The sequence below is a fragment of the Nerophis ophidion genome, linkage group LG17 (assembly GCF_033978795.1).
Source record: "Nerophis ophidion isolate RoL-2023_Sa linkage group LG17, RoL_Noph_v1.0, whole genome shotgun sequence".
NCBI lineage: Eukaryota > Metazoa > Chordata > Actinopteri > Syngnathiformes > Syngnathidae > Nerophis > Nerophis ophidion.
Genome location: NC_084627.1, coordinates 32,059,516 through 32,082,717, shown reverse-complemented (window position 1 = coordinate 32,082,717; position 23,202 = coordinate 32,059,516). Strand labels below are relative to the sequence as shown.

Genomic DNA, 23,202 nt, shown 5'->3' with positions numbered 1-23,202 from the left:
GAAAATGGATGGATGTATATAGTGCTTAACTGACGATGTTGAAATCCATGATTTCCAATCCATCTCACCCCATGCACGGCAATGTGGAGGCCCTAAGTAGCTTCTTCAGTGTTAGATTGTTACATTAACAATGCGAGAAGGAGCGCTATCGTAGTTCCTTTCTACCCACAGCCATAAGACAAATGCGATTACTTTGATGTATTGTTTTGTGGTGTGCAATACCGATGTTAGTGTTTTTTTCTTGTATTTTATCTTCTATTTATACATGAGTGAGCTATATGGATGGGCAGCACGGTGGAAGAGGAGTTAGTGCGTCTGCCTCACAATACGAAGGTCCTGAGTAGTCCTGGGTTCAATCCCGGGCTCGGGATTTTTCTGTGTGGAGTTTGCATGTTCTCCCCTTGACTGCGTGGGTTCCCTCCAGGTACTACGGCTTCCTCCCACCTCCAAAGACATGCACCTGGGGATAGGTTGATTGGCAACACTAAATGGTCCCTAGTGTGTGAATGTGAGTGTGAATGTTGTCTGTCTATCTGTGTTGGCCCTGCCATGAGGTGGCGACTTGTCCAGGGTGTACTCGGCCTTCAGCCCGATTGTAGCTGAGATAGGCACCAGCGCCTCCGCAACCCCAAAGGGAATAAGCGGTAGAAAATGGATGGATGAGCTATATGTAGTATTTACCCCCCATTGGGGGATAAATAAAACTTCATCCTATCCTATCCATGTTTTATCATTTCCGCAAAGTTCAATGAGCAGGACGTGTGCATGTGTGTTGACTGTATTTGTTGGTTATTGGGTAAGTTACACTATGATTGTGAAAAGTTGTTTGGAATGGGTCATATAAATTGATATTGTGCTTTTGATTCATCAAACTGAAATTCATGGTCATTGGCCATCGTTTCAGTCAGGACAGTAATATTACACCAACATACCTCATACTTGATGACCCACTTTGGGCAAAAATGTGCCGCGGGCCAGTCTTCCAGTTAAACTTGTGTTGTTTCGTGGAGCGCACTGACGACTGGCGAGCCGCATTTGGCACAGACAACCCTATCCTGTGACATGAAGTGTAGCATGTTTAGTCATTCCTCGTCCTCCGGGGATGATACTTTTAAGAAACATAGTTTTTGAGGCGAGGGTTAGTGATTTAGAAATAACTAAATCACTGTCGAGGGAAGTTAGGCGCTAGCTAGCTATGTTTTTAAGCACCGCTTTGGTGCTTGTAAGCTTACCTTTACCAGCAGTTTTTAAGCCAAACACATCCATTCTCTCTCTTCTGTCTCCACACAAGAAAAATAATCATCCGTAGATGAAAAATGACTGAAAATGCTTGCAAAAAGAAGAATACATTGTACAGAACATTTATAACACACAGATCTACAGAAGCAAAAACAAGTACAAAACATAAAAGAACTAAATAACTGGCATATTACGAAGTTGTAAAAAATAATATTTCAGACAATTATTGGAGCAGAACAAAATCAATATGAAAGCAACATTATTAAAGCATTATTAAAAATGTTGCTAAAAAGGACTATCCTAAATACTTTTTAGATATAAATGGGAAAAATGACAATATGAATGAAGTAGTTGAAAGCTTAAATAAGTAATTGGTTAACATTGGACCAAATCTGGAGGAAAAGATTCCAGATACTGAGTCAGTTGAGGACTTAAATAACACCATAGATAGTTTAACAACAGATTAGTGAAGTGAAATTAATTATATTTATATAGCGCTTTTTCTCTAGTGACTCAAAGCACTTTACATAGTAAGCCCAATATCATTTTTTTTTTAACATTTAAACCAGTGTGGGTGGCACTGCGAGCAGGTGTGTAAAGTGTCTTGCCCAAGGACACAACGGCAGTGACTAGGATAGCGGAAGCGGGGTTCGAACCTGCCACCCTCAAGTTGCTGGCACGGCCGCTCTACCAACTGAGCTATACTGCCCCGAAAAAAATTCATAAATAAAAACAGAACACTCACAGACATCCAATACGGATACAGAGCCAACATCTCAACATCAATGGCATTATTTGAAATAACAGAAGAGATCACATATGCAATAGATAGCAAAAAATGTGCTGCTGCAGTGTTAATGGATTTAACAAAAGCATTTGACACAATTAATCCAGGGTGTACCCCCTTCCGCCCAAATGCAGCACCCCCCGCAACCCTGAAAGCGACAAGCCGTAGAAAATGGATGGATGGATGGATAATCATAGCATCTTAATAAACAAATTAGAAATGTATGGAATCAGAGGGTTGGTCTTGAACTAGGTTACAAGCTACTTAACCAACAGGAAGCAATACTTGAAGATAGGCGAACACACTTCTACAAAGCTGAACATATTGTGTGGCGTACCTCAGGGATCAATACTTGGACCAAAATTAGTCAATCTTTATATAAACAACATTTTCTGAGATAGGCGCCAGCGCCCCCCGCGACCCCGAAAGGGAATAAGCGGTAGAAAATGGATGGATGGATGGATGGATTTTTAAAGTTACAAAAAACTTAAAGTGAGTATTATTTGCTGATGATGCAGCTGTGTTTTGTTCATAAGAGAACACACAAAATCTAATACAATTACTTACAGAAGAAATGAACATGGTTTGACAAAAACAGACTGACTATCTTTGAATTTCAGTAACACTAAAATAATGCTATTTGGTACAAGTAGAAAGCAAATAAAAATACAAATAGACAGAATAGATATTGAAAGGGGAACTAAAACACATTTTTGGGTGTAAAATAGATGATAAAATGAACTGGAAACCTTATGTAAAAATATACAACATAATGTGGCAAGAAACACGTCAATAATGAATTAAGCAAAGTACGTAAATCATTTCATATTTTTTACTTCTTGCTAGTGTTACCATATCTGAGTTATTGTGTACAAATATAGGGAAACAACTACAAATGTGCGGTTCATTCACTAATGGTGTTACAAAAAGATCAATTAGACTAATACATAATGTTGGATTTCGAGAACATACAAAGCCTTTTTTTTTTTAACACAAATATTGAAATTCAACGATTTGCTACATTTGTATACAGCTAAAATGATGTACAAAGCAAACTATAACCTGCTACCGAAGAATGTACAACAAGAGAGGAGAAATATAATCTTAGAGGAAAATCTAATTTAAAACATTTGTATGCTCGTGCAACACTTAAAACCTCTAGCATATCTGTATGGGAAATGATTTATGGAATACATTAACCAAAGGAATCAAACAAAGCACCAATATGATTCAGTTTAAGAGACTGTTCAAACAAGTGTTCACAAAGTACACAGAACAATAATTATGATGAACATCTTGAACCCTTTTTCTTCTTTTGATATAAAAATGTTGTATCTATTTAATATTTGTTTACTTACTATGGTATATTTATTTATTACTTATTTATTCACTTTTCTGTTACAGAGAACAAGGAAATGGGATACAATTGCTATGGTATGAAAAGGGGTAGGATTAAATAAACTCAGCTTCTTCCTACTCCTTTTCGCACGTGCTGTAAAAAAACAACTGGAAATGTTGTATCGTATGCATGTTTGGAATAAACTGAAACTGAATGGAACTGAACTGAACTGAACTGTTTGCGCTTGGGAGTACTTTGTGTTGACTCACATTGGCCTCGGCTCATATGACCAGCAATGTCATCATGACCGGCCATCATCCCTCCATCCATTTTATACCGCTTGTCCCTTTCGGGTTCGCCGGGGGACTCTAGCCTATCACAGCTTCACTCGGGCGGAAGGCAAGGTACACCCTGGGCAAGTCGACACCTCCCTGGAGGGCTAATGCATGTAAATGACATGCATTTTGTATTTTTTTAAAGACAGTAAGTTCCCTTTTTTAATTCATTAGTACCGTGCTACTTTATTAGTATTGGTACACCGCGCAACCCTACAAGTGTCTATACAAAATGTATGTTTTTTGAGTTTCTGTTGACAGAGCTAATGCTTTTGGGTAATGCAGTCCAAAAACATTAAGCAAGAAACTGGTGTTCTCGCTTCCTAGTTTACATTTTTTGATTTATTTAGGGCAAGACAATGAGGAACAGATTCTCATTTGTAATGCAGACTTAGCAAAGAAGCACCATTTACACAAATATGTTAATGTGTGATGATAATCTCTCAATGGCTCTCACTTACCATCTAAAATGGTGGTTTCTTTCTATAATTATAGTTAATTATTACCATTATTAATTATATTTAAATAGAAAAGTAAAATGTCTAATTTTAAGTGTCTGGCATAAAACAATTACAATTTTAATTCGGTATTGGTTTTCCAATTTTTTTCAAATCGTGTGTTTTCTAAGGTTAAGGTTACAAAAATACTTAAAACATTGATAAAAAACGCAATAAATCGCAATAATTCAGTATTATTAAAAACAAGCCCTTAAAGCATTGCAACTTTTTTTAAAAAGCTACAGCAAATTCGAGCATTTTAGGCCGCTACAATAACAAAAAAGCTATCTAAATCCTGGGGTGACTAGCTTACTGGTGTCTGTCTTTTACGTTAAACCTACCATAAACATGATGTAGGCCTACTGTTCATATCTTTGTATTTTACTAAATCAGAATTTTATCAAATACTTTTTTACACACAGTTTAAGTATTATTTCTTTTAATATTTATTTTCTTCTAATTCTACTTGTAGTTCACAAGGAGCATTTAACTAGTAAAGACGTGGATTTCCTGACCCTACCTGTCAGTTCCCTACGTCACCGTGACAACCATGACCGACTTTCGATGACAACAGACGAGCTGCTGTCTGTCCCTCGTGATGGTTCCATGCCTGTCACTCACACGACCGCCTTCATCCAAGGTGTGTAAATGCCTCACCTACAGTACATGCCAACAATTAACCAGTTTTTTCAGAACTCTGAATGCGTAGCTCGGCACATTTGTAATTGTCTATTTTAGTGATGTGTTTTTTTGGCTGGTTCAGGTGTCCTGTCTCAATCTTTGCCTTCAAACACACACATCCCATCCAGACCAGGAAGCCCAGCAGAAGATGACATGTCCTACCTACGTTCAAGCAGAAGTTGCAGGAGCTGCAGGTTCAAACTCCAGTACTTTTTTGGGTGTAATACTAGATGTATTTTGCATCAACAGTAAATCACTATTTTCCCACACGGTACACGTCATTTGAGGGGTAGAAAGCGGGAATGTCAACACGCTTCTAGTTTTTTTTGTTTTTTAGTGGCCCTAAATAAGATTTTGATTGTGGCCCCATTTTGGTGCAGCTTAGTAAGTATTGTAACAGAGTTGTCCCTTGCCACATTGTGCTTTGAATTTTGCAGCTTGACTTTGTAGGTGTTATTTCATGTGTAAATGGCTTTCTTCATGTTAAAACATATTTACATTTTTTTTAAACATTTTTAATTATTATGGCACAGGGTTTAGTATGTGTGCCTCACAATACGAAGGTCCTGAGTAGTCCTGGGTTCAATCCCGGGCTCAGGATCTATCTGTGTGGAGTTTGCTTGTTCTCCCCGTGACTGCGTGGGTTCCCTCCGGGTACTCTGGCTTCCTCCCACCTCCAAAGACATGCACCTGGGGATAGGTTGATTGGCAACACTAAAATGGCCCTCGTGTGTGAATGTGAGTGTGAATGTGGTCCCACGGTCAGGCCCGCCACCAAATCAACAGCAATAAACTCTTGGCGACCAAAAGTGTGCATAAACGACACAACCAAGAGAATGACTTCTTTGACAACAACAATTCAGTTCAATCCAAGATGTCTACAACATATATCATAAATGATATGGATCAAGATAAACAAATGAATGATATAATCATCACAGGGCTGCGTATTACTGCTAAATCTTATGCCACTACTGTGGATAAAAGAGGATAATCAGATTCAATGAATGTCGGCTCAGTAGAAAAAAAGTGGTACATTTTCTGCAATTAAAGGAAATTGATGTCAATATTAACACCGACACATGCATTCTAATGAATGGAAGAAACAACACCTCTCTGGTTATCCAAAATGTCACAGCTGAAGCAGTGTTAGAAACTAATGTTTACGTGAATAAGCGCAATGACATTGCCAAGAAAGCATGTGACTTATGGAATCAGGGGAAAATCAGGAAACTTGGAGCACCAACTTCAAAATCATTAAAATATCAAGTTAAATAGAGATCCAGAAACAAAAGTAATTTTTGTCAAATATTAAAGTTTACAGAGATTTGACGGCAAGGATGATTACTGATTATTTTGGAGAGAGTGGGTTAAAGAGAGGAAGGGGTAACATTTTTGGAACCTGATATAAAGAAAGCTCGGGCTAATAAAGAGTCAGTGTTGGCACGTTTTTTTAATGTACAGAAGGCTTATGACATGGTCCAGAAAAAGGCACTATTAAATAAGTCAGGGTTGATGGGTATCTTGGGTCAAACTTGGAGATGGGTTAAATATATATACTGTATTTTTTTACTAAATTGGTGTATATCGGTTATAGTTGGATCTGAGCTGTCAAGAATGTACTAAGTGAAAAACGGTACTTGTCCAGGGAATGTGATTAGCTCAACCTTTTTTTCTTTTATGTCTAATGATATCTTTGAGTGTGTTGAGGCAGTATTGAGCGGTCATATTATAAAGATGGTGGACCTTTATGGAAACGTGGTAGAAATGTCTGTCACATCACAAATGAAATTCAAGAAGCAGTAAGTGTCGTGCAAGAATGGTTTTACCGGTGGGTTTTAAAATTTTTAGTCGGGAAGACAAAAACAATAATCTTTTTGCAGAAAATTAAGAATCCTTGCTCCCGTTACATTGTATGGCCAAATAATAGAACGAGTAGTTAATTTAACATTTTGGGAATAGGGACGGATGCTAAGCTAACATGAAAATCATTGTTTCCAGGCATAAAACAAAATTGAGTGTGATGAGATGTTTGGCTGCAGTAGACTGGGGTGCCTGCACAGCAGCTATCAAAATGTTTTATACAATTATAGCAAGGGTGATTTTATATTATGGATGTATTGAATATGGGTCAGCAGCAAAAAGTGTGTTAAAGAAATTGGAAACAGTTCCGACACAAGCACTGAGACTGTGTTGTGGAGCTCTAAGGACAACTCCTCTTTCTGCACTACAGGTAGAGATGGGGGAAATGCCATTGCAGATGAGAAATAAGCAATTGATTAAGCAGTACTAGGTGAGTCTCAGAGGTCACTCTGAAATGCAGCATTCAACAAGAAGAGTCATGTTACTGTGCTCTCAATGAGGGTGCGAAATATAACTATTGTACATGGAAGAGCATGTAGGGAAATAGCAGGAGACATGAGCTGAACACAAAAAAGTTTTCTTTACCAATTTTCAACAGTTGTTCCTCCATGATTGTTCCCCGCGGTTTAGATGGATATATGGCGATAGCAAAAGTGGATGTATGGCCATAGCAAAATCTCAAAGGCTGAGTGGAAGTGCAGCAGCACTTTTCAATACAAAATACAGTTTTCTCCAATATTAACGGGCAGATCAAAAGATCCAATTACAGGAAGTACAGGCTTTGCTTTTGTAGTAACAGGGCACTGGATTACAGTTAAAGTCCAGCTATCACAGCTAAAAAAATGTGGTGGTCTGCTATGACTTAAGGTGAAATTGATAATAATACTACAAGTGGTCTGCTGATAGCCAACATCAGTTATCATCTACCAGTTCTCACAGTCTATGACAGAAACTACAGGAAGAGGAACGGAGGTAACAAAAATACATATCAAAGATTACGCAAGGAGAAAAGAATGATTGCTTTGGAAAATGTTCTAAAAAAGTGAAAATGATGCCGATCAATCTATAAATCAATCAATCAAAGTTTATTTATATAGCCCAATGCCTCAAAGGGCTTCACAAGCCACAACGACATCTTTGGGTCTGATCCCACATCTGGGCAACAAAAAACTCAACCCAATGGTAACAATGAGAAACCTTGGGAGGAACCACAGATGTGGGGACACCCCTTCTCTTCCACCCGGTGCAATGGATGCTCAGTGGGTACGGTTAATAACGTGAGAGTCCAGTGCATAGAGATGTCAGCAAGTGGATCCTCTTGCATGTAGACAAGTCAGGGCGCCGAGACGTCACCGACTGATGGATAAAAAACGTCTACAGTATACAAATGAGTTTTAAGATGGGACTTCAATCGTTCTACTGAGGTTGCATCCCTAATTGTTACACGTAGATTATTCCAGAGTAATGGAGCCCGAACAGAAAACGCTCCAAAGTCTGCAGACTTTTTTGGACTCTGGAATCACTTATAAGCCGGAGATCTTACAACTAAGATTTCTGGCCGGGACATATGGTACAATACAATCACCTAGATAGGATGGAGCAAGACCGTTTAGTATTTTATATGTAAGTAGTAAAACTTTAGGCGTAATATGATCAACCTTTTTTATCCTTGTCAAAAGTCTAGCAGCTGCATTTTGTACAAACTGTAATGTTTTAATGCTAGACATAGGTAGACCCAAAAATAATATGTTACAGTAATCGAGACGAGACGTAACGAACGTGTGAATTATGATCTCATTGTCGGTGGTGGACAGAATGGGACAAATTTAAGCAATATTACAGAGATGAAAGAAGACTGTTTTAGTGACACTCTTAATGTGTGGCTCAAACGAGAGCGTTAGGTCGAAAATAATACCAAGATTCTTTACCGAGTCGCTTTGTGTAATTTTTTTGTTGTCAAATGTTAAGGTGGCATTATTGAATAAGTGTCTAGCAACACCTATAATAAACATGTCCGTTTTCTTGGTGTTAAGATGCAAAAATTAGCTGGACATCCATTGTTTAATTGTATTTAGACATTGCTCCAGGTGATTACAATCTGGCGTGTACGTCAGCCTTAGGAGCATGTAAAGTTGAGTGTCATCGTAACAGTGAATGCTAACACCGTATTTGCATATGATGTCACCTAGCAGCAGCACATACATGCTGAAGAGTGCAGGGCAAAGAACCGAACCCTGTGGAACACCGCACGTTACCTCAACATACTCTGAGGTCACATTGTTGTGTTCACAAATTCATAAAATAAGTGTTTATTTTCAAGAATCATTGTTTACATAATACATTTTAAGCAAGTAAGCATGTTTTTAATGTAATGCTGCTTTCTATCTGTAATTGAAGAGTTCAGCAAGAAAGAATCAAAACACCAACATGCCAAGACTAAATTAAAAAAGTGGAAAAGAAAGGTTGAGATAATAGAAAGAGTGAAGGCTGACCCAGTTAACACCAAGAATATTTGAAGAAGAAATAAGAAAATAAAGGAAGAAATAAAGTTTGAAGTCATCAACGATTTACCGGCCAGGAAGCAAAGGAAGGCTAGTCTTTGACTGGAGGTCAAAGACTACATTTACACTGCAGGGCAAAGAGGACCATATCAAATTTTTTCGAGATCCGTTTTTACAACTGACTGTGTAACATGTGTTCTTTATCAGACTCCAGTATAAACGCGCACAGACCCCAATGTGGCCTCGATGGCGCATGTGCAGTTTGATTTAGTGAAAACAAAGGAAGTTGACTGCATTCTTTAAAAAAAGAAAAGTGATCGTGCTGCACACACGAATGACGTAGCTTGAACAAACATGAAGTAAAACTCGCAAACAGGTTTTATAATCGTTTAAACTGCAGTCAGATTTGAAAAGATCCGATTCCAAACACAATCTGATGTGGCCCAATGTGATGCGAAAATATAAGATTTTAAGCTCTTTGGAGCGTTTCGACTTTGCAAAAGTTATCCAATCTGATTTGGTGTCCAGTGTAAACAGAACCAAAGTAACGCACATTTTCAGAATTCTTACAGAAATATAAAGTGTTTTTTTCTTCCCTAAATACTAGGGGTGTAACGGTACACAATAATTTCAGTCCGGTACGTATCTCCGTTTAGAGGTCACGGTTCGGTTCATTTTCGGTCCAGTAAGAAAACTACAAAATATAAATTTTGTTGGTTATTTATTTACCAAATTTGTAAACAATGGCATAACATACATATACACACAGGGTCCATTGCCAGGGTTAATGTGGTCAACATGTATAAAATAAAAACTAAATAAGAAAGGCTCAGAATGGTATCTTAACAAAACCTTCCTACATATAAAGTGCTTTTTTTGATTGATTGTTTGATTGAGACTTTTATTAGCCTGGCTAACTTGGCAGTAAGAGGATATATGGGCTCATTGTTCTTACACCATATAAATGGGTCAAAATCTAGTTTTTAATTCAATATGGACTTAAATCTGCTGCTATAAAAAAAATTGTTAATGTTTTAGCCCTGCCTGACTCGCCGAGGAGAGGCTGCTTGAATGCGGTGGGGACGCTTCAAATGGGTTATCATGTGTTATGAGAGTAGCGTATGTGTGTGTGTGTGTCCTTTTAATATGTGACAGCATGTGACGTCAATGAGTGTGTGGGTGAGCGAGGTGAGGGAGCTTAGCGCGAGTGCGGGAGTGGCTGGTGTTTTGTTGGATTGGCTGTGTGCAAAACCTCAATAAAGCCACGATTAACAACTCATCGCCGGACTCTTCATTTACCCTGGAGTCCGGAGCTGTGGATACCCACTGCCGGGTAGAGTGAAGGGTGTTTCCCCCGAGAATACATCAGCCCTGGAGGAGTGTCTCCCCTGCGTTGCTCGACTATGGTCTGGGAGCCGGGAGCAGGAAAGGTGCAACACATGTTTGACGTGTTGTCAGAAGGAGCTGCTGAACAATATCGGCAAACCTCCGTCCTCCATTGTTGTATCGCGCAGCCAAAGTGTTCCCAAACGGGAGATCTTAACGAGGCAGGAGCGTCTTCCAGCTCTGGCTTTTACATGTTGTCCTAGCCCGGTCGCTGCTAGCATGTGTACTCGTTCGGTACACCTCCGAACCGAAACCCCCGTACCGAAACGGTTCAATACAAATACACGTACCGTTACACCCCTACTAAATATGGAATGTATTCGCTTTCTACCGCGTGCCACTCTTGGGGTTGCGGGGTGGCTGAAGCCTATCTCAGCTGCACTTCAGCAGAAGGCAGTGTACACCCTGGACAAGTCGCAACCTCATCCCAGGACCAACAAAGAACACATTCACACTCACATTGACACACCAGGGTCAATTTAGTGTCCTATCCCCAGTTGTATGTTTTTGGAATTCGGAGGAAGCCGAAGTACCCAGAGAGAACCCAAACAGTCGTGGGAAAAACATGCAAACTCCACGCAGAAAGACCTCAAGCTCAGCAATGGAACCTCTGTGAGGTACGAGCGCTAACCACTGCTTCACCGTGCTGCCACTGAATACTGAACCCATGTGGGTACTTATTTTCAACTGATACTAAGACTTTTCTCCAGAAATAAGTTATTGTATTGACCACAAAACAAACATAAGTGTTTGCAATATTTCCAACATCAAGCATGTTATAAGTTTTAAGTTAATAATAAGCAATAAGGTTGAGGGAATAAAACTTAAAACTCATTTGTATACTCTAGCCTTTAAATAGAATCCCTTTCTAGACCAGTTGTTCTGCCGTTTCTTTTCTTTTTCTTCTATGTCCCACTCTCCTTTGTGGAGGGGGTCCGGTCCGATCCGGTGGCCATGTACTGCTCGCCTGTGTATCGGCTGGGGACATCTCTGCGCTGCTGATCCGCCTCCGCTTGGGATGGTTTCCTGCTGGCTCCGCTGTGAACGGGACTCTCGCTGCTGTGTTGGATCCGCTTTGGACTGGACTCTCGCGACTGTGTTGGATCCATTATGGATTGAACTTTCACAGTATCATGTTAGACCCGCTCGACATCCATTGCTTTCCTCCTCTCCAAGGTTCTCATAGTCATCATTGTCACCGACGTCCCACTGGGTCATTATTGTCACCGATGTCCCACTTTGTGTGAGTTTTCCTTGCCCTTATGTGGGCCTACCGAGGATGTCGTAGTGGTTTGTGCAGCCCTTTGAGACACTAGTGATTTAGGGCTATATAAGTAAACATTGATTGATTGATTGATTGAATATGATACAACCATGCAAACAAAATAGTCGTCATTACCGAAACATGTGCGGTCACTACCGAACACTGGGTGTTTACAAAAAAAAAGAAGTATATTGAGTTACCAACTAAAATATTATGATACTGATTGGTTATATATTTGTAAAATTTTATAAATCATTAACTCTGAAATCCATCTGATCATTGTTATTTATTTTAAAAAGAAAGATTGCATGTCGATTTTGAAGAAATTCATATATTAAAGTCAGAAAATGTACTAAAAAGTTAATTTTTATCGATTTTATTGTGAAAAACCTCAATAATTATATTTTTTAATAAGCTTTACACAAGTTAATTAAACATGATGCAAACCCTGTGTCCATATGAGTTGGGAAATTGTGTTAGATGTAAATATAATGGGAATACAATAATTTGCAAATAATTTTCAACCCATATTCAGTTGAATATGCTACAAAGACAACATATATATATATATATATATGTATTTATAAAAAATTTTTTTTTGCAAATAATCATTAACTTTAGAATTTGATGCCAGCAACACATGACAAAGATTTTGGGAAAGGTGACATGATTGGGTATAAAAACAGCTTCCCAAAAAATGCTCATTTTTTCACAAGAAAGGATGAGGCAAGGTACACCCCTTTGTCCCCAACTGCGTGAGCAAATAGTCAAACAGTTTAAGAATAACGTTTCTCAAAGTGCAATTGCAATAAATTTAGGGATTTCAACATTTACGGTCCATAATATCATCAAAAGGTTCAGAGAAACTGGATAAATCACTCCACGTAAGCGGCATGGCCGGAAACCAACATTGAATGACCGTGACTTTCGATCCCTCAGACGGCACTGCACCAAAAATCGACATCAATCTCTAAAGGATATCACCACATGGGCTCAGGAAGACTTCAGAAAACCACTGTCACTAAATGCAGTTTGTCGCTACATCTGTAAGTGCAAGTTAAAGCTCTACTATGCAAAGCGAAAGCCATTTATCAACAACATCCAGAAACGACGCCGGCTTCTCTGGGCCCGAGATTATCTAAGATGTACTGATCCAAAGTGGAAAAATGTTCTGTGGTCTGACGAGTCCACATTTAAAATTGTTTTTGGAAATATTCAACATAGTGTCATCCGGACCAAAGGGGAAGCGGACCATCCAGACTGTTATCGACGCAAAGTTCAAAAGCCATCATCTGTGATGGTATGGGGGTGCATTATTGCCCAAGGCATGGGTAACTTACACATCTGTGAAGGCACCATTAATGCTGAAAGGTACATGCAGGTTTTGAAACAACATATGCTGCTATCTAAGCGCCGTCTTTTTCATGGACACCCCTGCTTATTTCAGCAAGACAATGCCAAGCCACATTCAGCATGTGTTACTATAGCATGGCTTCGTAAAAAAAGAGTGCGGGTACTTTTCTGGTAAGCCCACAGTCCAGAACTGTCTCCCATCGAAAATTTGTGGCGCATTATGAAGTGTAAAATACCACAGACTGTTGAACGATTGAAGCTCTACATAAAACAAGAATGGGAAAGATTTCCACTTTTAAAGCTTCAACAATTAGTTTCCTCAGTTCCCAATTTGTTAAAAGAAAAGGTGATGTAACACAGTGGTGAACATGCCCTTTCCCAACTACTTTGGCTCGTGTTGCAGCCATGAAATTCTAAGTTAATTATTATTTGCAAAAAAAAGATAAAGTTTATGAGTTTGAGCATCAAATGTTGTGTCTTTGTAGTGCATTCGATTCAATATGGGTTGAAAAGGATTTGCCAATCATTGTATTCCGTTTATATTTACATCTAACACAATTTCCCACCTCATTTGGAAACGGGATTTGTATTAACAGAGTAACAATATTTGTTATGCATATTTGAAGGCTATGATTTGGTAGTGACAAATTTGGGGAGATGACAAACATCCCAAATATTCTGAGAATACAAGTTAACTTTGCTTTTTACAGAAATGTGTACTGCAGATATTGTACAATATCCATCCATCCATCCATTTTCTACCGCTTATTCCCTTTTGGGGTCGCGGGGGGCGCTGGCGCCTATCTCAGCTACAATCGGGTGGAAGACGGGGTACACCCTGGACAAGTCGCCACCTCATCACAGGGCCAACACAGATAGACAGACAACATTCACGCTCACATTCACACACTAGGGCCAATTTACTGTTGCCAATCAACCTATCCCCAGGTGCATGTGTTTGGAAGTGGGAGGAAGCTGGAGTACCCGGAGTGAACCCACGCATTCACGGGGAGAACATGCAAACTCCACACAGAAAGATCCCGAGCCTGGATTTGAACCCAGGACTGCAGGACCTTCGTATTGTGAGGCAAACGCACTAACCCTTCTGCCACCGTGAAGCCCATTGTACAATATATATTTATATATATATGGACAACATTTTGAGAATGCAACTTACAAAATTGAAAAATATTTCCAACCTCACTTTGAACCAATTCAGTAGAATGGCCCTTATAAGTGAACTTTGATTGATAAATTGATTGATGATGTCATACAGTTACACCCCTACGACTTATGTCTGATTGTTTGGATCATTGGAATTTTAACACAATGTTTCTGTCACTTCTCTTCCATACACTAGGTGCAAAAAAGAACCAGAAGTTCCCACTTCAAAACAAGATGTCCCCTTCGTCAGATGCTTAACGGTAACATTCATCAGTTATTTTTGCGCTGTAACTGTTAAAGGGCTGTTCCGCCTCATCATTGCCGTTTGGTTCTTGTAACTCATAAATTGAATATAAAACTCTGTATTTTTTCCAATTATAATTTGGTCATACAATCTACCCAAATTTCATTAATCTCAAGCAACTTTATTTAATTTTTGTACAGGGCTCCGAAGCTAAAAATGTCTAATTGAAGTAACAGGAGTACGTTTTAGCATAGAACTATCAATTACAATGGTACCAGGAATCCAAATTAATTGGTAATCGTATTCAAAAAATTTGTATGGCTCAACAGCGTCTTTAATTAAAATGAATTGACATCAATGCAATAGATGCATATTATTTTAACGTCCTTGGCTGGCTTTATCGACTCATTCTGCCTCACTGTGGTGCAGACTAGCAATGCTGTGTGCCAACTGCTTCACCATTTCAGCTAGCTACACGCACTGTCATGTTTTGTTCACTTCCTCTAAGCACTGTTCTTTGCACTCAGTCTTTCTTCTTCATTGTTGAAAAAACAAAATGTTATGTTGATCTCTAGCTATAAGCCTGCTAGCCAGTCAGACGAGATGTTTTTGGGTGGATCTTACGGGGTTAACTGTGACATTTGCTATGCCATAGTGAAACCACTAAACTAGATGCTTACAAACTAAAACAAACAATTAGCCAAGAGACAGCTGTAAACACGAAAACTCGTAAGTTGGGGCACTCGTATCCTGAGGTACCACTGCACATGAAATAAAGCCATGTTGCATTTATGCTAATATCATGTTAAATGGTGCACATTATAGTGATTCAGTAAAAAGAATATGCAGGATTTTGAAAATAAACAAATAACATAAGAACAATAATGTAGGTAAGAGGACAGTGCCAAAAGTCATGATACATAAAATGCACTCCACATTAACTTATTTTTGTTCTTACAATGGAGGATAAAAATTATGCAACTACCTGTGGACCATTTGACTTGTGGAATATTCCATATTTTTCAGTGTGTTAGGCTAACAAGACTGAGTTAAAACCCAGGGTCACCACTGAAGTGGGAATTATTTCATGATTAAATACAAATTTGAGGAAGCGGGGCAACAAATAATATTCTTCAAAGTTGTGTTAAATGTTTCTTAAAGTATCTTTTGAATTTTATTTTTTGCTATGCAATCACATCAATGTTGCATCACAGCACACATTGGTTAATTAAAATAAATATATATACAATTATTGTTTCCTGCATTAATAAATGTTCTTTCTTAGGGATGCAAATGCCAAAAATCTTAACCTTTATTGTGGGATCCCACTCTTACTTGAGTGGATTTATCTACATCTGTCAGTGTGCGCACAGAGCAGCAAAGGACGCAGATATGTTACCGTCGCTTCGTTCACTTGGCCGGGTCACTGGGAACAAGGCGGACATGGACAACTCTACCATCAGCAGTGTAGAAGAACCAAAACTGAAGTACCCAGCGTGGATCCTAAACTGTGACTTCAGTGAGCCACCGCCCCCATCACAGGTCCACCATCATCTTCACATACATTTAGGAAGTTTTTTAGAGAAATTACTGCACTTCATAAGATCATCACTTCAAATATTTATACCTACACTTGCAGCCAGAAGTTAACATACACTCATTATGATTACAGTGGTTAAATTAATTTTATATAGACTTAGACAAACGTTGATGATCCACAAGGGAAATTGTTTCACACAGGAGCTCAGTTACAAATGATGGAAAAGATAATGCACACAACGGCACAACAAGAGGGTGAAAACAAAAGGTAAAAAAGTAGACCCAAAATTTACCATAATAACAATATGACATAGATGTAATATATACACAACATAAAACAAATCACAGTTACCATTTACAGGATAACAGTATATATAACAGCTGCAGGAGAAAAAAAAAAGCAGCATAAAAATATAAGAATAGATCAAATAAAGGCAAATATAACAGATAATATACATTATAAACAAAGAAAGGTTTGCTAACTGTCAGGTTCAAACACTGATGACATCTACTAGACAAGACAAAAAGGCAAAGAATCAAACAGAGAAATAATTAAATTTGGACTCAGAATCTGAGGAGAGACATGTAGCCACTGCACACTCTTTGTACAGTCTGCTCCAAGCTCTGCCCAAAATCGTACTCCTCCTTCTTTATTTGATTCCCTCCTTCCCACAGCTACTTCCTCAGGGAAGTGGGTCGTGACCAGCGTTGCCTTCGGTTCCCGAACAGTTCAAAAAAAGTTCCATGAAATTGTTCAAAGAGGGTATCATAAAATAGATCAAAGAAAGAGTTCATAAAAATTATTCAAAAAGAGTTCCTGTGGAAGTTGGGCAGATTCTGCCATCTGTCCGCCTGGAAGTCCAGTGAGGTTTTACGAGCATTCTCCTTGGAAGGTTTCAGCCTTTTGTCTTCTTGCCCGGAACACAATGTAATACAAAGTTGTATTTGATAATTTACACACAATTTTTCTGACACTAACTTAGAAGCGCTCTGGTAATAGACAAATATCATCCATTGCTGTATGGCAAGTGATTATACAGCTGGATGGAGTGCGGAATGAAGAAGATGCGGGAGCCTGTTGGAGTATGAGCTATGCTGTCCCTCGATTGTCCGGTGGAGTGGGTTGGCAGAATTGTCAATGACGGAGATAAATTTGTCCAGTGTCCTTCTATCCCTTACCAGCACAAACTCCTCCAACTGCGTGCCAATAGTTTGGCCAGCTTTACGGATCAGTTTGTCTATCCAATTTGAGTCCATTTTGCTAGTGCTGCTCCCCCAGCAAACCACTGCAAAGTACAGTGCACTGGCCACCACAGACTGACAAAAGATCTCCAACAGCTTGCTGCATACATTAAAGGATGAGGATAGAGAATCTGCTCATCTCCTTCTTCTCTACAGCCTTGCTGTGGTCCTTCCAGTCCAGTCTGCCATTCAGGTTGACTCCCAGGTACTTATACTGCTCCATTACTGCCACTTCCCAGCCCTGGATGTTGATGGGCTCCACTGGCGGTCCTTTTCTTCTTGAAGTCAATGACCAGCTATTTGGTCTTGTTCACATTCAGGAGCAGAGGGTTAGCCTGAGACTACTCCACTAAGTCAGCTATTAGTGTCCTGTACTCCATTCCTGTCCCTCCCCGGTACACCCGACCACATCAGAGGCACCAGAGAATTTCTGCAGGTGGCAGTACCTGGAGCTATACTGGAAGTCTGGGGTGTACAGGGTGAACAGGAATCGAGACAGGACAGTTCCCTGTGGAGCACCTACACAACTGACCACAGTATCCGACAGGGAACTCCTCAGTCGCACAAGCCGGGGCCTATCAGACAAGTTGTCAGTGATCCAGGAGGAAGTGAATAGACTGACACCCATCCTGAGCAACCTGTCACTCATCAGAATTGCCTGAATGGTGTTAAAGACACTGGAGTGTCCTCGGGTTAGAGGGCTTTATAGGCAGAATAGATGAATCCCCATTACTTGCATTGTTAGCTGTCTTACGTAATTTTTCCTATATTAGAAAGCACAGAAAAGGGAAAGTTGTGTGTTCTTGTCTCACATAGGATCATGAATGACAGGCAGGGTTCCAAAATAAAAAGCTAACTTTTCCTTAAAATCCTGTTATTGTAGCAATTTCAGATTATGAGGAAAACATGTGAATTATAAATAAAATCTATTATTAATGTTATTAAAATAAATAGACAAAAAACTAAAAAAATATTCAAATAAACAAAGTAGACCAACAAAATAAAAAATTCCTACCAATGATGAGTTTGTGTACACTACTGACCACAACTGTGGATTTTAATTGAGCGTCTTACAGTCTCATGTCTGCTTTCAGAACAAATCACACAAACAATCAGCATTCAGGACCTTTTAATTGCAGTCAACCTTAGACCTAAAAAAACAACTATTGATGGTAAATCTAAATTTCTTGGTTTTTGTTTGTTCACACTGTATGTCAATATTCAGGAGGACAGCCAACAGAGTCTAAGAAATCTCCGGCTTCAGTTTGCTGAACAAATATCGTTACTTGCCTCTGACAGAAAGAAGCCAAACTTCACGGAGTCCCTTTTGAGAGGTAAACAAGATCAAGTTATGGAGTGAAGTTTAACCAATGAGAAGCCAAAGCTTTTTGAAGTCAAATGATGGTACATATAACAGACCAAATTAATACCTTGGTGATATTTTTTTAATACTATGAAATAATGTAAAATGTGTGTAATGTTACAAATACAGTACAGTGCATACAGAAAGTATTCACATTGCTCACTTTTTCTACATTTTGTTATGTCACAGCCTTACTCCAAAATTTTGTCAAATAATTTTTGTCCGACACACAATATCCCATAATGCACTGTAATGCCATATCAAACCAAAAATTAAGTCGGAGGAATTGTCTGTAGACTTCCGAAACAAGATTGTCTCGAGGCACAAATCTGTGGAAAGGTATAGAAACATAGCTGCTGTCTTAAAGGTCCCAATTAGCACTGTGGTATCCATCATCCAGTAATGAAAGAAGTTTGAAACCACCAGGACTCTTCTTAGAGCTGGCTGGCCATCTAAACTGACCAATCGGGGGAGAAGGGCCCTTGCCAGGAAGGTGACAAAAACCAGAGGGTCACTCAGTCAAAGCTACAGCATTTTTCTGTGGAGACCAGCTGTCCTGTATAGTAGCATAGCCAGGCGGAAGCCATTCCTCTGTAAATGTTGGCCAAAATACACCTGAAAGACCCCCAGACCACAAAAAGCAAAATTCCCTGGTCTGATGAGATAAAGATTGAACACTTTCTCATGAATGCAAGGTGCAAACTAGGCACCACTCACCACCAGGCCATTACCATCCAGCCAGTATAGCGTATTTGTGGCAGCATCATGCTGCGGGGAATGTTTTTTTAGTTGCAGGAACTGGGAGACTAGTCAGGATAGAATAAAAAAAAGAATGCAGCAATGTACAGAGGCATCCCGGATAAAAACCTGCAACAGAGCAGCACTCTGAGGCCATGTCTACACTAAGTCTTTTAACTCCTTGAACAAATATTTATTGAGCCTAAGTCACACTAAACCAGCGTTTATGGTCCCCCTCCTCGGACAAATTTTTACACTGGTAAGTCAGCCGTGTAATTCTTGAATCTCCGGCACTTAGCTTTGTATGGACTCATTGATCGTTTACAAAGTGAGTTCGGAGAGGAAGTGACGCTAGAAAGCCTGCACTCCACCCAGGAAAAGACACCAAAAAGTACGCCCCACAGGCAGCTTCATAACAAAGATGGAGGCGGCTCATTCAGATATGCCCTTGTTTCTCCTGCACAGGCGCTTTTGGAAACCACAAATCAATACCTTCAGAGAAGGCAACGAGTGGTTGCAGCTATTTCATATACAACACTTCTCAGTCGGCAAGCAGACTTTCAAATGTCCACGTCAGCTGTGAGTTTATTTACCGAAAAACATTGTCCCTTCCTCCCGTGGATGTGACAAAAAATATTGCTTTATGGATGTGAATGTGAAATGGCCAAGCAGGGTGCATGATGCCCGCATCTTTGCTAACTCCGCCATTAGCGTGCAGCTGAAAGATGGAACCATTCCCTCATGTCCCAAACGACTGCTGGAAGATGAAGATCCGCTTCCTTTTTTTCCTTTGGGGTGACCCAGCTTATCGCCTGACGCCATATCTGAAGAAAGGATACTCCAACGGCGGACTCAACCCACAACAACAATTTTATAATAATAATAATAATAGGGTATTATCTGTCTAGATTAATTGTTGTAATTGCTGTGAAATGTTCTTTATCCATCCATTTCCTACCAATTATTCCCTTTTGAGTTGCTGGTGCCTATCTCAGCTACAATTGGGCGGAAGGTGGCTACACCTTGGACAAGTCGCCACCTCATCGCAGGGCATGTTCTTTATTACAGTGTCCAATAAAGATTTGATTAATTTATGATGTCTCAGGTGTGATTCACCACAATAGACACATAGGATTCTAGTTAGTTGAAATACCACAACACTGGATATTGTTCAAAGGAGATACATTTTAATTTAGAAACTTGCACACAAAACACAGCAAACAAATGTAAAATGCACAGCAAACTATTTACAATATAGCTCTTTTAAATAACTTCACAGTGAAGTAAAGTCATCTACTGGAGAGCAGATGGACGCTTTTTTATTTTTTTTTCCCACACGTGTACTAGGTCGTGTTGCGCCGGCAGATGGAGGGGCACGGGGGTCTTAAATGGTGGCATTGTTGTGTGTGGACACGGATAAGGTTAGGTGTGATTTACCCTGAATAACCTTAGTGTAAACGGGGCCTTAAGTTCCTTCTACACTAAGCCGGCTAAGGTTATCCGGGGTAAATCCCACCTAACTTTATCTTTGTCCATACACACACAATGGTCGTTTAAGACCCCCTCGCCCCTCCATCCGCCGGCCACAATGCGACATAGTACACATGCGCGGAAAATGCGCACGTCATATTCACCTCCAGTGTTGCTTTGTGTGCATGTTCTTAAATTACATTTAACTTATCTGGTAGAAAATGGATGGAGGGATGAACACTATCCAGTGTTGTGGTATTTCAATTAACTGGAATCCAGTGCGCTGTGGGGCCCTATTGTAGTGAATCACACTTAAGTCATCATAAATTAATCAAATCTTTAATAAACATGTGAAAGTAAACAATGTGATAAAGAACATTTTACATTAATCAATCTAGGGATTTAGCTATCTGGTCAGGACACTCCCCCCTCTTTTATCCTTCACCTTCATTGTCCATTCTTTTTTGGTGACTTTATATACGCCGGACGGAGACGTTGAGTCCGCGACATACATGGCAGACAATACCTGCTTTGCCAGTCCAAAAGCATTCGGCGTTTTCCGAAGTCTTCCCTCGACGGCCAGGTAATACGAAGCACACGCTACCTTTTTTTTGTCACATCCAAGGGAGCCCGCATTTTCGTTGTCTTTCCTTCGACAAATGGACAGTTTTTCGGTAAGTACAATCACAGCTGACCTCAACATTCGAAAGTTCTCTTGCCGTCTGAAAAGTGTTATATCCCAAATGGCTGCAATCACTTTCTCTTAAGGTATTCATGTGTGATTTCCACAAGCGTCTGTACATGTAGAGGAAGGGGAAACACGGCACGTCTGGATGAATCGCCTCCATCTTTCTGGTGTTTACCTTTGAGTAAACATGTTCTTATGAAGCGGGCTGTGGCGCGTTCTTTTCGACGTCACTTCCTGTGTGGGGCGCGGCCTTTCTGGCGTCACTTCCTCTCCGAACTCAGTTTGTAAACGATCGATGACTCCATACAAAGCTAAGAGCCGTGTAAAAAAATATCCAAGAAGGGTTACTTTAAACAATGGTTTGGTGTAGCTGACACTATGCTTAGGCTAAATAATTATTCGTTTAAGAGGTTTGTCTGGCTTAGTGTAGACACAGCCTTAAATTCTGGCTTGGGCAACGGTTCACCTTTCAGCAGGACAACGACCCTAAGCACACAGCCAAGATATCAAAGAAATGGCTGGCTTCAGGACAAATCTGTAAATATCCTTGAGTGGACCACCCAGAACCCATACTTGAATCCAATTGAATAGCTCTGGAGATATCTAAAAATGACTGTGCACTGACAGTTTTTTTTTTTTTTTACCATGAATTGATTAACGTGGACCCCGACTTAAACAAGTTGAAAAATGTATTCGGGGGTTACTATTTAGAGGTCAATTGTACGGAATATGTACTGTACTGTGCTATCTACTAATAAAAGTTTCAATCAATCAGTCAATTCCGATACAAGCTGATGGGGTTCGTGAGGTGTTGGAAAGAGCAATGGGCAAAACTGTCCAATGATAGGTGTGCCACGCTTGTGGCATCGTATTCAAAAAGATATGAGGCTGTACATACTGCCAAAGGTGCATCAACAAAGAATTGAGCAAAGGCTGTGAATGCTTGTGATTTCTTAGTGTTTAATTTTTATTTTCAATACAGTAAAAAAAAATAAAACATACACTTTTTCACATGGTTATTATGGGGTATTGTGTGTAGAATTTTGAGGACACAAATGGATGGATAGATGGATGAATGCATTTTTTTAAATGCACTTAAAAAGCACAACAAAAGTAAATATTCAGTACAAACCAGTCCAAAAACAGACATGCAGAACGATAACATTGATCGGGTCACCACATAGGCGGCGCCCCGTAAAAAAGGTAGAAAAAATGGTAAACATGGGGGAAAGAGCAGGGGGGGAAAAAGAAAGCCCCAAACTAAGCTACTGGGAGGTCAGTTTAGTTTGAGATGAGGGCTGGGCAATATGGCCCAATATGGCCCAATATGGCCCAATATGGCTCAATATGGCTGGGCAAGTACAATTTATCCAAAAGGTTACTTAAGTAAATTTTACACATCAATACCCACCTCTAATTTTAATCTTAAAGCATTACAATTGTTCAATTGTCTTAAGATAAGTTGTCATGGTAAAAAATAAGCTTTTCAAAATGAGCGCACTTATAGGA

The 23,202-nt window shown here is 39.6% G+C and overlaps 1 protein-coding gene across 3 annotated transcripts in view; it reads left to right on the top strand.

Moving 5' to 3' along the window:
- lg17h18orf54 (linkage group 17 C18orf54 homolog) overlaps positions 1 to 23,202 on the top strand; it is a 54,378-nt gene that overhangs the window by 7,555 nt on the left and 23,621 nt on the right. For 2 of the 3 annotated variants that reach the window (XM_061876759.1, XM_061876760.1), the window contains exons 4-8: positions 4,670 to 4,837; positions 4,961 to 5,072; positions 14,606 to 14,669; positions 16,016 to 16,195; positions 18,660 to 18,768. In XM_061876759.1, the coding sequence (XP_061732743.1) occupies positions 4,670 to 4,837; positions 4,961 to 5,072; positions 14,606 to 14,669; positions 16,016 to 16,195; positions 18,660 to 18,768 (633 nt within the window). The remainder of the gene's footprint in view (positions 1 to 4,669; positions 4,838 to 4,960; positions 5,073 to 14,605; positions 14,670 to 16,015; positions 16,196 to 18,659; positions 18,769 to 23,202) is intronic. The other variant, XM_061876761.1, reaches the window with a different exon arrangement.